The sequence below is a fragment of the Vigna unguiculata genome, chromosome 8, assembly GCF_004118075.2.
Source record: "Vigna unguiculata cultivar IT97K-499-35 chromosome 8, ASM411807v1, whole genome shotgun sequence".
Lineage (NCBI taxonomy): Eukaryota > Viridiplantae > Streptophyta > Magnoliopsida > Fabales > Fabaceae > Vigna > Vigna unguiculata.
This window is the reverse complement of record NC_040286.1, coordinates 23028747-23047589: the sequence shown is the minus strand read 5'-3', so window position 1 is coordinate 23047589 and position 18843 is coordinate 23028747. Positions and strand designations below refer to the sequence as shown.

The 18843-nt window shown below is 35.5% G+C and overlaps 1 protein-coding gene and 1 long non-coding RNA gene across 2 annotated transcripts; one reads left to right on the top strand and one right to left on the bottom strand.

Moving 5' to 3' along the window:
* Positions 1-13399: 13399 nt before the first annotated feature.
* LOC114195642 lies at positions 13400-14104 on the top strand. The gene is made up of 2 exons (XR_003606519.1): positions 13400-13827; positions 13930-14104. It is a non-coding gene; the product is annotated as an uncharacterized LOC114195642 (long non-coding RNA).
* Positions 14105-18068: 3964 nt separating this feature from the next.
* LOC114195005 lies at positions 18069-18745 on the bottom strand. The gene is made up of 2 exons (XM_028085405.1): positions 18416-18745; positions 18069-18233 (listed from the first exon to the last, which is right to left on the bottom strand). Exons 1-2 carry the CDS (start codon positions 18743-18745, stop codon positions 18069-18071), a joined length of 495 nt encoding a protein of 164 aa, XP_027941206.1.
* Between the last annotated feature and the right edge of the window lie 98 nt (positions 18746-18843).

The following is an 18843-nucleotide window of genomic DNA, read 5'->3' as shown; positions in this document are numbered from 1 at the left end:
TTTGACAGAGTTTTCCAAGTTCATAGGATTTTGACATGCATACAAGCACAACTAGCCTTTTATAGTTCGAGTCATTCGGTACTTTAGTTAATTTTTAAGTATTTTAAAAGACAGAGTATTCAAAATATTTTAGACTAAAATACTTTTTAAATATTTTATATTAATTATATATTAAACTTTAATTAATTTTTATTATTTGTAATTTAATTTTAAAGTTGAGATCTAATCCAATTTATTTAGGTCTAACTCAACGAAGTTCAACTTTAGTTTGGTTTTATCCATAGTCCGATATCATATATTACTTAATTCTAATTTGACTAATTTTTTTGACTTAAACTAAAATTGACTTTATATCGATATAATTCGATTTGACCTCATCCTTGTTAAACTTTGTTCAACCTGACTTGTGTTTAGTTGACCTGATTAAGTATAACTTGAGTTAGTTTGAACTGACAAAGTCTAATTTGAGTTTGACCTTAGCCTAGCCCAATCCAACCTAACCTTTCTTGATTATGTCTTGCCTATTTCGTCTAACTATGACCTGACATGGATTGAGCTAAATCTGACCTAACTTGAGTGGACCTTGACATGGTCTGAACTTAACCTAAATGACTTGGATTTGACTCTATGGTCCGACCTAACTTAGCGCAATACGTATCCAACCTTGAATTGGCTCAACAAGAGTTGGGTCGGTCTCAACTTAGAATTGGCTCAACTTAAACCTCAATTCGGTTCGACGTGAACCTAGTATATCCTGACCTAGATCAAGTTTTTCTCGACCTAATCTAAACCTAATTTAAATCGATTGGACTTAAACCCATCTCGACTATTTTAACATGGACCTAACTTAAACTAAGGTTAACCTGACCATATACATACTAATATGAAATTGGATTATAATTAAGTTAAAAATAAATTCATGTGTATAAATTTATTTTTAAGTAATTATTTCTTTTCTTTTCCATTTTTAAAACGATCTTTTTATTTCAAAAATATTCATGTATTAACCTGATCTATGAAGTTTTTGTGAACATTTTTTATCTTATAGATTTTTTTATATGGATATTTTTAGTTCTTTGTGCTTTTTTTTGCCCTAACCATGTGGATCAAGGCTGAATTGATAGGTTTAATTCAAATAAATTCTTTTCGGCTTCTTAAAAAAGTAGTATTCACAATGGTCACTCGGGTGAGGTGGAAAGATTATATAATTAGGTTTAGGTTCATTTTTTAAGTGTTGTGTGTTGACCCAATGACCATTTTTGTAGTAGTATTTGATTGCGCGTATTTGAAAATTTTCACCTGTGCATAGAGGTCAATTCTCTGCGTGCTTAATCAGCTAACTTAATGCTGTTTGGATTCTTGTTTACACAATATCGGTTTAAGATAAAGTAAATAAAACTACTCATTTCAGGCATTTAGTAGAAGAAGGTCTCAATTTTTTTTATTACTAATATTTTTCTATTAATTAATTAATTATAAAATTAAATTTAAGAAAAAAAAGTCTCAAAAAAATATTTTTGTACTAATATACCTCTATTAAATTAATTTAAAATTATGTTTGAGATGAAAAAGTCTAAAAAAATATTTTATTACTAATATAGTTGTATTGTATTAATTATAAGTTTATGTTTGAGAATACAATTTAGTTAAATTATTATTTATTTATAATAATTTTTATTGGTATTAATAAAGATAATTAAGGAGTTAAAACCTATAGCAAATATTAATTTTGTTTACAAAGAAGAGAATGATTAGTTATTTTTATTCTCTTTTAATTCTATTTTCTTCTTTTATCTTTTTATCTTTTTGTGACTTTTCTTGCATCTCTTTACTTTCTTCTTTTCTAAGAGTAAATTTTTTACGGTCTTGACATATTACCTTCCTTCAACCTCATATAGCCCGTGTGTACCAATTATTCATCCTCATTAGTATGTTTTTTCTTTCTATTTGTGTTGTTATAGTTTTAATTCTGTTTTGGATTTGTACTAAAATTAGAATTGTGTTTCTTTTGTCCAATTTTGTTTTTTAGTACTTTTTGATTTACGAGTTTCAAGAGTTGTTTTGCATATATTTTTAGGAGAAACTGAAATTTTTCTACAAAATAATTAATTAGATTAAGGGTTAGTCTTTTGGTGGATAATAAATTAATTGAAGCATAATTCAAGGATGAGTTTTTTGTAGAAAGATAATTCAAGTTTAGGAAAAAAAGGACTTACTATCGAGTTGAGAGGAACCTAAGTTTTGTGAAAAATGTATTAGACGCAAAATGAAACAATTTCATGAAAACAATGAGAATGAAATTGTAAAATTTGTTCAAGAATCGTTTATAATTGATTACTTTTTTTATATTGTAGATAAATAAATTACCACACTTCATAGTAGATATGAACAATTTAAAATATATGAAAATATTTTTTGTTTTTTACGTAGTGTTAAAAAATTAAAGTCACTATATTGTATGTTCCTGCAGAAATATAAACGGAATGTCAAGGAACACAAATCACATCTTACCCCAATCACTGACTTCTCGAACTGGTTTCTCCTTGACTTGGATGTGCCTTCTCCTAATGTTGGCGGTCTGGACCCTTAAGGGGTTACCTGCGGAAAGGACTCCTACGATCAAGTCAGCAAGGGCTCTCAAAAGTCAAATCTTAGATTAATGAATTAATGAAAGTGTACCTCTTAATTGTTGGGGTCCACGTGTATTTATAGAGTCATTAATTATGTTTGCCCCTTCTTATAGGTTGGGTCCCATTAGTTGCGTTGGGCCAATATTCAGATTCTTGATGGGCCTATGCCAAGCCCAAGTCCTGTGTCAGCGAGTCGACACTAGAGGTCTCGCTTGCAATTTCCTAAGTTTGGAGTTAGCGACTTTTCATTATGTACTATCCTTTATAGTAGGTGGCTTGAGTCTTCATGTGTGTTATGTTGTTTAGTTAACCATTCTTCTATTCTTTTTATATTAAGGCTATACGTAGGCAGTTTAGACTGGGTAGTTGTCTAGGTTTGCCTTGGTATAGTACATTGTACATTTTTGAAAGAAAAATGCTTAAACCTTGAAAAATATTTAAAACATGATAATTTGTTAGATAGTGAGGGATTGAATTTATTTTCATAATTAAATATCTTAAGAGAAATTATAAGTTTGCAAAATGATAAACCAATTGACATTCTTAATTATATAAAAAGACTAGATTCTTTTCCAAATGCATATAAGACTTATAAAATAATGTTTACAATCCCACTTATAGAATAGTGTTCAAAATTGTAATGTCAACAATGTCTCAAGAAAGATTAAATAGTTTAGTCTTATTATTTATTGAAGAAGAAATGTTAAATAGAATTAATTATGATAATTTAATAAATAATTTTGCATTAAAAAAAATCACAAAATAAATTTTAAATTCAAGGCCTTATTTTTTAAGTTTGTTTTAGGCCTTCCAAACTCTTGAGCCACCCCTATTTACCCAATACATGTTTGAGAAGCAAAAAAAATGCAAATTTAGAATGTTTTTGTTTACTTTATTAATTTAAAGAAAATTTCTTTAACCACGTAAGCATTGATCCATCTTATTGGGCTTCACAAGAATGCTCGACTGTTTATTTATTTTTATATATTTGACGAGGATAAGCATGATTAGATTAGCTAAAAAATGCCTGGCGCTTCCCTTTTACTTAGCCTATCTTCTTGTAGGAACTATGGGGTGATTCGTGGATGTCGACTTCGAGATGAAGTCGTGGAATGTTGCTTAGGTGATTTCTACAGGTGGTGCCCAAAGTTAAATAAGATTGTTTATGGGCCATTTGTAAGACCCATGAAATTTAATTAATTAATTAATTAATTAATAAATGAGGTTGGGAGAATTAATTATGACATTAAATTATGAGTGAGATGACGTGGAAAAGTACTAGCTCATGTGGTTAAGAGTATTTTGGATGTGTGAGAGGACTTAGGTTTGAGTCCTATGTATGCCATTTGTGTTATTATTCATTATTATTTTAAAATATATGATGATCATGTTATGAAATAATATGATAATTGGGTTGTGATTGTTAGCATGAAATATGAATTGGCCTGATGGTTTGGTATTGATTTAGCTTTGGCATGGTGAGGGGTTCAAATCTTGGTGAACCTAAATTGAACATTTTTTTGTCATTTTTGGTTTTGGCATGAAGGTGAAGGGTTAACGTAAACCCTAGAGAAATGGCAGCCAAGCGGGGGGGGGGGGGGGAGAGGCTGAAAACGGATCATAAAGGGGTCCATGAATGGCAATAAACATCACCATTAAGTCTTAGGTTCGTTTTATATTATTACCTAGTTTTTAGGATACCTTTAAAAGGCCAAAGTGAGGTAAAGGGAAGGGTTTTGGCAAGCTGGAAACTATACCTACAGAGAGAGCACGAAAATTCTGGAATTGTGTGAGGTTTCGGTGAGACTTGAGGGGCTGAATAGAGAGGAGCCAAGGAGGGTTGGTGTTCAAAGGAGAACTTATCAATTTTCAAGTTTAAGCTAAAGGATCCAGGTTAGGGGAGTTTATATGTTAGAATTTTTATAAGTGTATGCGAATTGCTGGATATATGTGTAATTGTTGATTTCTGTTCGTTTTTGGTTGAATCTTTGTGTTTCTGGAAAATTTCCAGAAACCGCCTGGCGGGCTGTTCATAGCCGCCAGGCGGTGCATGTAATTGTATGTGATCTGGGTTCCTGGACGAGGAACCGCCTGGCGGCACACTCCCGGCCGCCAGGCGATGCGTGAAGTTTTACACTTTTCTAGGTTTTGCTGATGAACTGCCTGGCGATGATGAATTTCTGCCAGGCGATGCGAGTCTGTTGGGCTCGATTTCAGGTGATTTTGGGTGTTTTGGATTGAGTTGATCGGGGAAAAACAAAGGGATAGTGGTTACTGGAAGTTCTAACTTGTTTTCCATTGATTTTGAGCGTAATGAAAGGTTTAATCTGATGGAACAGTGTAATTCAGTTGTAGGGTTTGGGTATTGGCGGTTTGGTAGAACTAAACTGGACAAAGTTTATTATAATAAAACTAATGTTGTTGGAATTAGACTAAGTGCGGATTGATGGCACTCGTATTAGGTTCTTGGAGAGGATTGATTGAGATAGGAAGAAAAGGGGGCATCCAGATGGTATGAGGATCATTTTCGCAGGCGTTGTAAAACTGGGAAATTGCCCAGAAATCTATGTGCCGCTTGGTGGCACGGGCTTTGCCGCCAGACGCCTTCACAATAGTGTTGTTTCTGGGTGGTTGCGCGAGACAGTGAGGATTTGGGGGAATTTTGAGGTCAGGTTGAAGAGTGAATGAAATTAGGAAGGTTAAGGGGGGGAATGAGAAATGTAACAGTTAGAGGATTGAGTTGAGGTGGGAGGATTTGTTGACAGGCCTTGGGTAGTTGTAAGAGGGAAGTTAGAGACAAACTTGGTAATGGTAATGAGTGAATTGTGAATTGATAGGTGAGGAATATTAACATAAGATAAATCTGTTTATTTTATCAAGCATACGGGGATGTATTACATGGATGGAAGTGGAAATTTTGGTTAGTGAACTGGCCACTTGAGGGGTGATGTACCATAGTATGCTATCTTAGCTAGAATTTGAAAGTAGAAAATGTATGTGTGAAAGTTGACACTGAACTCAATGGGATCTGACTTGGAATGCAAACACCATGGTAGCCTTAAAGTGGAGGATCTTGATAAGAATGGGAGGTTCATCTAGTAGGTAAATCAGTAATGTTAACAAATGTAAGGCATGGTGGCAGTATGATACACTGAAGTTTTAACTATTAAACTTGGTTGAGTGACTAATGAGGTCTAGATACGAATCCCTGTGACTTAATTAAGAGCAGTACAGTAACCAGTGGTGAAACTGATATAGCGCCTAGCAGTGGTGGTAGGGCCGCCAGGCGATAGCGAGGCAACAATGGGGTCTGGTGCAGGTGGCGCCTGGCGGTGAGGGAGGTCCCGCCAGGCGATAGAGAACGAACAGAAGCGCTATGGGGTCGCGTCCGCCTGGCAGCATGGGCGGTTCCGCCAAGCGGTTGTTGCAGACTTTGTAATTATTTTGAGGCGCATGGCGCCTGTCGGTACGTGTCCCCCGCTAGGCGATTTGGCTGCTGTAAGTCCTAAGTTATTGGACTTCGTAGGGTGATCTACAAGGCTTTTGGAGATGCCTCAAAGGTAAGATTGCTGGGTTCCTTGAGTTGAGCTCGAAACGGCATCCCTCGAGTTGAGCTCGGGATGGCGGATGAACACGAGGAACCCTTGAGTTGAGCTCAGATTGGCGAGTGTTGCCGATGTGAGTGTGCTGGTTGTGGCCAGTACGGATGGGTCCAGATAGATTGCCCTCCTCAATTGTTGGCTGACGAGTTTGGTAGTCTTGGGACATTACGGACTATGTTCGTAATTGGGAACTCCATCTGGTGTTACGGTGTATGATCCGTGGCATTGGTTCCCACATGTGCTCTGTCGGTTGTGGCCGATAGGTTTGACAGCAAATTATCTTGGGGGTAATCACTAGAAGAGGTAGAACACGAATGGTCTGGTTGTGGCCCGACGTTAGAGAATTGAGTAAGAGATGGTATCTTGGTACTTGTAGAGTTTACAGCTGTATAATTGGTTATTTGATATTTGTTATGAAATATGTTGTTTTCATAAGCTCACCCTATCTGTTTGTGTTTGGCGATGATCGTGTACGCGATACACGTGAGCAGAGGATGTTGATGCAGGTGGAGCCAGTGAGGCTTAGTCACGGAGCGTGGGGAAAGCTTGGGAGTTTTATACATTTTTGTATTATTCCGAGTTGAACTATTTTGTAAACTCTTATGAGAGGTTTTATGTTGTTGTTTCAGTTTTATTAACTATGGATTTTGCTTTTATTCTTGGAGGTTAATAAAATTTAAATTTCCCGCGTTTTTGGGAAATGAGGTTTATTCATAAATGCGACAACTTTATGTTTTTTTTAATTATTTTATTTATTTAAATCAGTAATATCCTGACGGGATGTTACACCATTGACAGAAATCATATGAGTGAGGGTCCCAAGAGTATATGTGATGACTGCGTATTTTTGCCCTTATTTAAGGTTTATTTTTAGGTATTTAAGTGAATTTTAGTGCTTAAATGAGTGCGTTAATTAACAATTTTGATAATTAGGCTATTTGAGCTTGTGAGATAAAAATGTCATAAAAAGTGATTTTTAGCTACATAAATTATTTTTGGATATTTTAACGTTTGTTGATGCAACTGAAGTTAAGATTAAGCTCATTTAAAGAGATAATGTACAGAAAACGTTACTAATTGCTCCAATTTGTGGAAGAATCAACAAAAACATGAACCCTAACAATGGGTGCTCTCCAAAATGTAAAAATAGACTAGGGAAGAAGAAGTGTCTACCATGCTACAAAACCCTAAGAAAACGTGGTCACATCAAATCTGCCACTCAGAATTACAAAAATGTCATTCTGCCACTCAGAATTACAAAAATGCACTATGGGCAGAAAATGCTGGCCCAATAACGTGAAAGGGCTGACTAACATGGCGTAGATGTGGCAATGATGTGAAAATCACGTGACAACTCTCTCTTGACCTTAAGATAAATGTCTAAGATCCAAAATTACTTCAGCTAAATACCTAAATATAATTAAAAACGAAAATTAGGCCAAATAATGTGAAATTAACCCAAATTCGGAACAGTGGCCCAATAAAGCCCAACGGACAAAAATGCACTAAGAACAACAATTAAGTACTAAACAACTATCAAATGAGCCAAAGGCTAGTGAAATGGAGGAAAATAATGACTCATCAAAATCAACCACACTTACACTTTTGCACTCTTGGCAAATTTAAAACAGCACAAGGACACACGGACAACACAAAGAGACACACACACACACAAACAGACACAAAATAGAAAAACATAGACATATCCAACATAGAAGGATTCCAAATTTCAAGTTATCTATGAACATCATCCAAGCTCTTCAAAACATGTCAAGTACTCAGTTTAACTTAAGGAGAGAATTGAAAGCAACATAACCTCATGGTATACGCACTGTATCACTCAAATCTCTAGGCTACTATTTACTCTCAAAGCACCCCTGAAAAACAAACATCAAACAGAGTTGGCAAACCTCTAGAACTAATAACCAAACCAAAACACATGCAAATCAAGATCAGAAGAACTTCTCAAGGTTGTAATGTGGCTGAGGACAAGGTGTGGAACATATGGATAAGTGGCTAAAAAGAACCAAAGGAAATAGAGGAGCAATGGCGAAATACATCAAAATCAAGCATGAAAGCAATTCCAAACTGCAACACTTCTAGATTCATTTCTCAGATAATGCTCAAATCCAAACTCCTTTTATTTCTTTTCTTTCTTTTCTTTCCTTTTCTTTTCTTTTCTTTTCTTTTCTTTTCTCTTTGTTTTCTCTCTCACTTTTTTTTATACAAAGAACATGCAAAGAAACAAAAACTTTGAAATCCCACCTGGGTATACAAATGAGCAATTCCAAGAACCAATAAAAAGTGTGCGCACAACCACACTTATTGTGCACGACCACACTTAATTGAGCACCCATTTTCCAAAACAATTCCAAAGCTCCAAAATTTCCCGAGGTAGGAAGAATCATGGTTTTTCAGGCTAAGGGCTTCTAATGAGCTATAAATAAATGAAAAAGGGTACGCAAGCTCAAAAAGGGGTTATCAAAGGAAACCGTTCAACGTAGGCTCATCTGGTTATAGGCTCACAGAAAAAATTGCCTAAATCATATCCAAACATGCATGTGAATAAGAAAAGCATAAAAAAGAGTCAAGCCAAAGCCACTGTGCAAGCATTCAAGAGGCATTTATCACACGATAAAGAACAGAGAGTGGCTCAAATCCTCACATAGGGTAAAACATTTCAAAAGCAACTTAACATGCAAAAAGAAAGCAAGGATATCAATCCACCGAACAACTAACAACTCATCCTCCAAAAGTGAAGTGAGTATCCCAAACAGAAAACTAAACTTAACACAAATTAACAAAAAAGGAAACAAACAAAAGGAAATAACAACAGACAGACTTCCCCCACACTTAACCTATACATTGTCTCAATCTGACTCAAGCACAATATCGCACAATCAAACATCAACAGATGGACCTGGACAAGTGCAATAAAAGTAAGGAAAGAGAAAGAAAACTCCCGGAATCATGGTGAACAAAAGTGGGGTCAAAGAGGGAAGTCTCATCTACAACAATATCCACCAAGGCAGGGTTGTTGAGGAATGGCTTCATACGATGCCCATTCACTTTGAAGCTCTTATCGGTAGATTGGCTTTTGATCTCAACTGCACCATAAGGATAAACATTAGTCACCACAAAGGACCAATCCACTTTGACCGCAACTTACCACCCATGAGACCAAGTCTAGAGTTATACAATAACACTTGCTGACCGACAACAAACTCCTTTCTAACTATGGAGCTATCATGGAATCTCTTGGTCTTCTCTTTGTAGAACATAAAGTTCTGATATGCCTCTAGATGGATCTCATCTAACTCATTCAGCTACAACTTTCTTTCCTCCCCAGCTTGATCAAGTGAGAAGTTGCATGATTTGATAGCCTAGTAGGCTCAGTGCTCTATCTCCATAGGTAATTGGAAAGGATTTCCAAAGATAACCCGATAGGGAGACATCCCAATAGGTTCCTTGTAAGCAGTCCTGTGAGCTCAAAGAGCATCCTCAATTTTGTTGCTCTAATCCTTCCTGTTGGGCTGCACAATCTTCTCCAAGATCCGCTTAATCTCCATTTTTGAGATCTCGGCTTGCCCGTTAGTTTAGGGGTGATATGGTGTAGAAATCTTATGCATAACCCTGTAGTTCCAAAGCAAAGCACCCATGGACCTATTGCAGAAATCGATGCCTTGGTCACTAACGATAGCTCTAGGAATTCCAAACTTGTAAAATATATGAGACCTGACAAAGTCTATAACAACTCGAGCATCGTTAGTCCTGGTGGCTTTAGCTTCCACCCACTTTGAGACATAATCAACAACAAGTAAGATGTAAGTGAAGCCAAAAGAGACCGGGAAAGGGCCCATGAAATCTATACCCTAGACATCGAAGATCTCACAGAACAACATGGGTTGTTGAGGCATCTGTTGTCTCCAAGAAATGGCTCCTCATGCTCTCTAGCATTGTTCCTATGTGATACAAATCCTCCACACATCCTTAAAGATGGTGGGCTAGTAAAATCCATAATCCAGCACCTTACAAGTTGTCCTCTATGTGCTAAGATGACCACCAGGTGTAGATGAATGACAAAATTGAAGGACCAAGTCAATATCATGGTCTGGAATGCATCTCCTAGTAACCTGATCATTGCACATCTTCCACAAATAGGGGTCATCCCAAATATAATACCTAGCATCGCTCTTGAGTTTATCACATTGAGCTCTGGATGCTAAGTGACGAAAATTAGAAGCAGCAAGATAATTCACAATGTTAGCAAACCATGGGAAGGAAAAAGAAGCAGAGAGTGTCAACAAACTTTCATCAGGAAAGTCATCCCAGATAGGTGAAACATCATCAACAAACCTCTCTATCCTGCTTAGATGGTCTGCAACCAAGTTTTGTGTTTCGCTCTTATCATGGATCTCCAAATCAAATTCTTGGAGCTAGAGCAGCCATCTAATCAGCCGTATTCTGCCTTCTTCAATAGGCACTTTAGAGCTGCATGGTCAGTAAACACAACAACAGGAGAACCAAACAAATAAGATCTAAATTTTTCAAGTGCAAAAACAATTGCAAGAAGCTCCTTTTCTGTTGTGGTGTAGTTTGCTTGGGCAACATCCAATGTCCTGGAGGCGTAGTAGATTACCCTCGACTACTTATCAATCCTTTGAGCTAGAACTGCCCCCAATGCATAATGGATGCATCACACATTAGCTCGAATGGGGCCGTCCAATCAGGCACCTGAATGATAGGAGTAGTGGTCAAGACCTTCTTGAGGCAATCAAAAGCCACTTTGCATTTGTCACTAAAGATGAACTCAACATCCTTTTGCAACAACTTGGATAGTGGAAAGGCTTTCTTGTTAAAATACTGAATAAAGTGCATGTAAAACCTTGTATGGCCAAGAAAAGAACGAACCTCTCGCAAAGAAGAGGGGTAAGGCAACTATGAAATAATTGAAATCTTGGCAGGGTCAACTTCAAATGGCATTTCTACCATGCCTTATTCTACCATGAAATGGCATTTCTCAAAATTGAGAACAAGGTTAGATTGGATGCACATATTTAAAACTTTGTCCAGACTGTCTAAACATGCATCAAAGGAGGATCCATACATAGTAAAATCGTCCATAAACACCTATATGCAGTTTTAATGAAAATCACTGAAAATGCTAAGCATGCACCGCTGGAATGTGCTAGGGGCATTGCATAGGCCAAAAGGCATTCCCCTATAGGCAAAAGTGCCAAAGGGGCAAGTCAATGTGGTTTTCTCTTGGTCCTCAGGTGCAATGGATTTGAAAGTAACCAAAAAAACCATCAAGAAAGTAGTAGTGAGATTTACCTGCCAAGCGCTCAAGCATTTGATCATTAAAAGGCAGGGACAAGTGGTCTTTCCTGGTTTCTTGATTTAGCCTTATGTAGTCGATGCAAACTCTCCAACTATTTTGCACCCTTGTTGGAATCAGCTCATCTTTTTCATTCTTGATTACAGTGAGGCCCTTCTTTTTGGGAACCACATGGATGAGACTCACCCACTGACTGTCTGAAATGGGGTAGATGATCCCGACTTGTAGAAGCTTTGTCACCTCCTTCTTCATAACCTCTAGAATGACAAGGTTCAATCACCTCTATGGTTGTTTAACTGGTTTTGCTCCATCCTCCAATAAAATCTTGTGCATAACAATCAGATGCATATGTACTTCCTGCAACATGGTTAGTGCAATCTGATTGTATAACATCAAAGTCAATAGGTATAACACCCGAGAGTCAAACTCAGCAGATTCAACATTATCCACATAATATTCAGAATCAGAATCAAGAATATTAATGCATGCAAACTCAAATAACTCAGACACAAATGAATATTTTATGCAATGTGTCGCAACCTAAATCGCGACGGGACGACAAACTAAAAATAAATTGTTTTGAAAATAGAAATTTTGAAGTCGCCACCATAGTTTATTATGAAAAACTATGGAAAACCATAAAAATAAAATAAAGTCTGCGAAAGCGAAATTTAGGGTCCGGGAGTCGGTTACGCGTATGGAAGGTATGAGCACCCTACGACACCCGCCCAAAGGCGGTACCTTTAATTAAATTTGCAAAAGAGATGTGTTTATTTCAAAATATTTATCTTTCCCAAAAGTAAAAAAATAAATTGAACAAATATATTTTTGAGTGAAAAGGACTCAATAAGGATTAACCTTGGTCCTACGTATTCTTATTAAAATGAGAATCAGGGCTAGGTAGTTCTTTATAAAATTGTTTGATTAAATGATTTAATTTTTTAAAGTTGTCCTTTGACATATTTGAAAAGGAGTGTCGTGCGACGCGAGCGACCGATTAGACACCAAATAAATTTCTTATAACTTATTTATTGAAAAAAGAGTATCGTGTGACGTGAGTAGTCAATTAGACATTAAAAATAATTTCTAACAATTTTGCATTTTAAAAGAAAGTGTTGTGCGACGTGAGCGGCCGATTAGACACCAAATACATTTTTTATAACTTATTTATTGATAAAAGAGTGTCATGTGACACGAGCGGTCAATTAGACACTAAAAGATAAAAATAAAGAAAATAACTTTAAATTTTATTTATCCTTATTTGTATGATTTTAATAAAATTACTTTAATTCTTATTTCAATTTTAAAATACATTTATTATTTTTGAAAACGATATGATTGAAATGTGAGATTTAATTAAAAAAAAAAGATAAATGAGAAAAAACATAAAAGATACACGAAAATGTGGTGCATAAAGAGAAACGCAGGGTACATAAAGTAAATGCGGGGTGCATTAAAGTAAAGCGAGGTGCATAAAGTAAAACGTGGGGTGCATTAAAGTAAACGCATCTTAGCCTAAGAAGAAAATAAAGGAGTGGGGTGTGTTCTTAGTGAAAACGCAGGTACATAAAGTAAAATAAAACTTAATGTAAGGGATGTAGGGTTATTACATTGGGGAGTGCATGAAGTAAATAAATAAACAGAATCCAAATTAAAAGCAAGGGGTGCATGAAGAAAAAATTAAATCTACTAACCCTAATTAAAATAGGGGTGGTGCCCGAATGAATTGTGGTGGTGCATGAAGAAAAAAAATTAAATCTACTAACCCTAATTAAAACAGGGGTGGTGCGCGAATGAATTGTGGTAGTGCATGAAGAAAAAAATTAAATTTGTTAACCATAATTAAATACAGGGGTGGTGCACGAATGAATTGTGGTGGTGCATGAAGAAAAACATTAAATCTGCCCTAAAAACGCACAACACAAGTTAAACATGAGACCTAAACCTTACTTCATCTTCTTCTTTCCAGCAAAACACCATAGCCACCCCAACTTGAGACCTTGACCGTCTGCAGCGACGCGGCCAACAACGGCGTCGGCCGCCATCGCACCACCACCAACAGCGACAACAACCACCGCTCATCTCCAAAATCCAAGATTGTTTCAACTGTGACTCACCTCTCCTTTGCCGTGACCACCCTACCAACAACGGTGAGACCACTGTGAACTACCTTTAATAAAGGATTCCAACACCAACCATGGCTGCCCCACGATTTCCAGAATAGCAATGCTCACTACCAAGCCTCTATTTGTTTGAAGTAAATCAAACCCTTTCTATTTCCCTTATATTTTAGATTATTTAAACTCAATTCTCTTTTATTTTCAATTTCCAGTTTTAATTCACTGATTAACAATTTTAGGCAGCATCAAATGAAGGGATTCACAATTCAAACCATTATCGCATAACAATAAATAGAATGAGCAGAGCATCGTATCAAAAATTGAAGATTGAAGATTACGTACCTTATTTAATGTCTCAATTTTGTTTTTCTATCACTGTTATCCTATGTTCTTGATTCTAAATGTTGTTGTTTATATTCTTTGTTGCACTGTTGTTTCTATCACTACTCCATTCTTTTCCTCTTCCCTATTGTTTGTTCCGTGAACGAGAGTAGAAGAAGTTTGTAGCTTTTGTTTCGTGAAATGAAAGTATCCCCTGAATGAAAAAATGCCTCTGGAAAAAAAATGAGAACAAGACAAAACCGTGTATATGAATGTTGGTTTCAGTTTTTTTCTCTCACGATCCGTCTACTCTGTGCCAAAGATGTCATGAATAGCAGTTGAAGTAGAAGTTGAGATAGAAAAAGAAATTGTTCCCTCTAATCCTACAAACAACTTTTATTTTCAATTTTAATTTTTAATTTTTAATTTCTGAATTTAGTAATTAATTAAAAACGAAAATATATTTTTTTATTATATAAAAAACAAAAATTATTTTACTCAACGCTTAAAACACATAAATTAAAAAACTTTTATTAATTAATTTTTATTATTATATTTTTCTTAACAATTTATTTTTATCCCTTTTTATTTAACACTTATTTTTGAATATATATATATATATATATATATATATGTTATTTTATTTTATATTTTTATATTTTTATATTTTTAAAACAATTTTGTTCGCTCGGATGAAATTGGGTGTTGGCAGCTGCCCTTCTTTCCTTAGATCTTACTAGATGATACGAAAAATTAGTCATTTTCATATCATCAAAGTAAAATATAAGAAAAGACAGAAACACTAATTTCATCTAGACTCTAAAAAGAAACCACATCAATGCAAACATTAAGAAAATCAATGACCATTCTATCGAAGAGGGTCTTGATATGAAAGATCGATGACCATTGCTTTTGTAGAGGTCCTCAATATGAAAACATATGAAAATCAATGACCATTCCATCGAAGAGGGTTTGGATATGAAAGATCGATGACCATTGCTTTGCAGAGGGCCTTGATATGAAAGATCGATGACCATTGCTTTTGCAGAGGGCCTCGATATGAAAGAATGACCATTGCTTTTGCAGAGGGCTCGATATGAAAGCATATGAAAATCAATGACCATTCCATCGAAGAGGGTCTTGATATGAAAGATCGATGACCATTGCTTTGTAGAGGTCCTCGATATGAAAACATATGAAAATCAATGACCATTCCATCGAAGAGGGTTTGGATATGAAAGATCGATGACCATTGCTTTGCAGAGGGCCTTGATATGAAAGATCGATGACCATTGCTTTTGCAGAGGGCCTCGATATGAAAGAATGACCATTGCTTTTGCAGAGGGCCTCGATATGAAAGCATATGAAAATCAATGACCATTCCATCGAAGAGGGTCTTGATATGAAAGATCGATGACCATTGCTTTGTAGAGGGCCTCGATATGAAAGATCGATGACCATTGATTTTGCAGAGGGCCTCAATATGAAAACACGTGAAAATCAATGACCATTCTATCGAAGAGGGTCTTGACATAAAAAAAGTAATTTGAAAGTATGATATCCTAGTTTAGACAATATGAATGCATGTTATGCATGAATCACCTAGAACCTTTGACTTTTCATTTTTCTTTCCCTTTCATCCTCAATCATTCATTTTTCATCTCATTTTTCATTTCATTTTTCATTTTTCATTCATCATCATCATTTTTTTAAAGAAGATAGATGTCTCTATAATCATTTGCTTTTGCAATAATCAAATTCAATGCATACTCATAATTTTTTTTTCTCATTATCACCTCACACTCTATATTAGAATCACGAGGAATTAGGCAAATCTTTGTGTGGAATGAGAGCACCGTATGCCTTACATTCATTTTCTTGATGCACAATACATCTCATGTATGTTTGAACCCATGGATAGATGTTACACAGCTGACGCAATCTTGTGTCAGCAACGTGTTTCAATGAAAAAACTTGTATCGAAAAGGATTGCCTCACTTTAAAACTTTTGACTAAATTTAACAACTGACTGAGTTTTTGCCCCCTTTTTTCCTTTTCTCTCTTTCCTTTTTTCAATATGTGCCATCAACCAAATTTTTGTTTCTAAGTTATTCCCATGAACAAAATCTGACAAGCATTTTTCAATCAGCGTGGACTTTAATTAGCTTGTAACGTGGCCCGGGCTTAAGGGTGTTGAAAGAAATAGATATTAGAGGCTCAAATAAACTATTAGTGGCTTTTACATTTTGTAACAAATATCGTTTGCAAGATTATAACCTCAGCTATCATCTAGGGTCTAGAACTTTTAAAGTTCTCTTCATTCTTAACTTTTTCTTCTCAAATTCCTTTTTCAGCCATTCAGATTTATTACTTTATGACTTTCTTTGTATTTCCAATTTTTGGCTTTTTCTATTGAAATGCTTTTTCACTTAATTGAGTCCCTGTAATAGCCTTGCAATTTTTGACATATTGATGATCCTTATTCAGGGGTATTTTTGGAAATAAATTATTATTTTTTTGGCTCAAAAAGGGTATAATGGAAATATTTTTTTTTTAAATCATATTTTTGGATGAGAAAAAGATGGTCACATATCATTTTAAAACTTGACTTCCCCATTCTCTTCAGAGAGCTAACTTAGTGACAAACAAATGACATCAGACACATATCACTATTTATTTTTATTTACGTGTATAACTCTCTTTTTCTTCTCTCTCTTTCTTTTTTTTTTACTTTTTCTCTTTTCTTTTTACTCAGAACAACCTTTTTAGTCAAACAGAGCTATCAAAAATGTGCCCCAACATACTATTTATGTTCTCTTTTCTTTGGCAAATCCTTTATCTTAGGGAAATCTTCATGAATTGGAGGATTCAAACAATATGAGTGTAAAATGCTTCAAAATAGGAAGTATTTGATTTGTTACCCTCAATGCCACAAAACATAGACGAACTATATCTCCTCACTCTGATTAATTCTCTTCACTTTCTTTCGCCTCTTCTTGCAATGCATTGTATTTGCAACTGCATAGTCAAACAATTTCGACTCTTGATCGTCTTTGTTTATTTTGATCACTTCCATGCCACCCTTCAAGAACCACTTTGGGCTATACTGAATGACTTGTACTTTGTGATTTAAACCCATGGTATTTTATTTCAAAAAAGCTCAGTGTGATGCTAAAAGAAACTTACAAAAGAATTTAAAACAAAATTACAAAGAAATAACAATCCAGACTTGACTACAATAAAGCATAATACAATGAACCATAAGAGCTATGTCAATATTCCCAATCATTATCAGATCATTACGCATAGAACTTCTTTACTGCATTTAAGTTGACAGGTAGAGGTAACTCTTCCCCATCAATTTTTGTGAGAACTAGCACAACACCTGAAAATGCCTTCTTCACTACGTGTGGGCCTTCATAATTTGGAGTCCATTTCCCTCTATGGTCTTTTTGTATAGGAAAAATCTTTTTCAAGACTAGACCACCTTCATGAAACTCTCTTGGACGAACCTTTTTATCAAATGCCCTTTTCATCCTTCTCTGATACAATTGTCCATGACAAGTTATTGTTAACCTTTTTTTCTTCAATTAAGTTAAGTTGGTAAAATCTAGCTTGTACCCATTCTGCTTCTTCTAACTGAGTTTCCATTAGCACCCTCAGAGATGGGATTTCTACTTCAAAAGGAAGGACCGCTTCCATCCCATATACCAAAGAGAAAGGCGTTGCACTAGTTGAGGTCCGTACCGATGTACGATATCCGTGTAAGGCAAGGGAAAACATTTCATGCCAATCTTTATATGTAATCACCATTTTCTGCAAAATCTTCTTTATATTCTTATTAGCAGCTTCAACGACCCCATTCATTGTCGAGCGATAAGGAGACAAATTGTGATGTTGAATTTTGAATTCTTCACATAGCTCTTTCATCATTTGATTATTCAGATTAGTTGCATTATCAGTGATAATTTTATTAGGCCGCCCATATCGACATATCAACTCCTCTTTTATAAACTTTACTACCACTTTTTTGGTCACATTTGCGTAAGAAGCTGATTCACCCATTTGGTGAAATAGTCAATTGCAACCAGAATGAACGATGTCCATTTGACGCCTTCGGTTCTATGGCTCCAATAACATTTATTCCCCACATCGCAAATGGCCATGGTGCAGATAGAACATTTAAGGTTGTAGGAGCTATATTAATGTTATCTGCATAGGTCTGACATTTTTCACATTTTTTCACATGCATGTAACAGTTATTCTCCATAGTTAAAAAAAATAACTAGCTCTCAAAATCTTTTTAGCCATAGAGTGCCCATTCATGTGTGTACCGAAAGCTCCTTCATGAATTTATTTCAATATCAACCTTGCTTCTCTTGTATCGACACATCTGAGGAGTACCATGTCATGATTTCTTTTATACAAGACATCCACATTTAGAATAAAACTTGAAGTTAACCTTCTCAGGGTTCTTTTATCATTCTCAGAAGCTGTTTCAGGATATTCTCGGGTCTTAAGATAGCGCTTTATATCAAAATACCAAGGCTTACCATCTAATTCTTCTTCTACTAAATAGCAATATGTTGGTTGTTCATAACTCCTCATTTTGATCATCGACATTTCCTCATCTTGACTAATTTCAAACATTGACGACAAGGTGGCCAAAGCATCAGCTAATTGGTTATCCTCTTGTGGAATGTGATGGAACTTAATGGAATCGAAATGCTTCATCAATCCTTTAATGTATGTTTGATAAGGGATTAACTTTTGATCTCTAGTCTCTCATTCCCCTTTTAACTAATGAACCACCAATTTCAAATCACCATACA

What these genes read in the sequence shown, in the direction of transcription:
- LOC114195005 (XM_028085405.1), bottom strand. Translation starts at nt 18,745, where the DNA reads ATGAAGCATTTCGATTCCATTAAGTTCCATCACATTCCACAAGAGGAT. An exon ending in ATAAAAGAAATCATGACATG is followed by an intron (nt 18,234 to 18,415) that starts GTACTCCTCAGA and finishes GAAAAATGTCAG; the next exon opens with ACCTATGCAGATAACATTAA.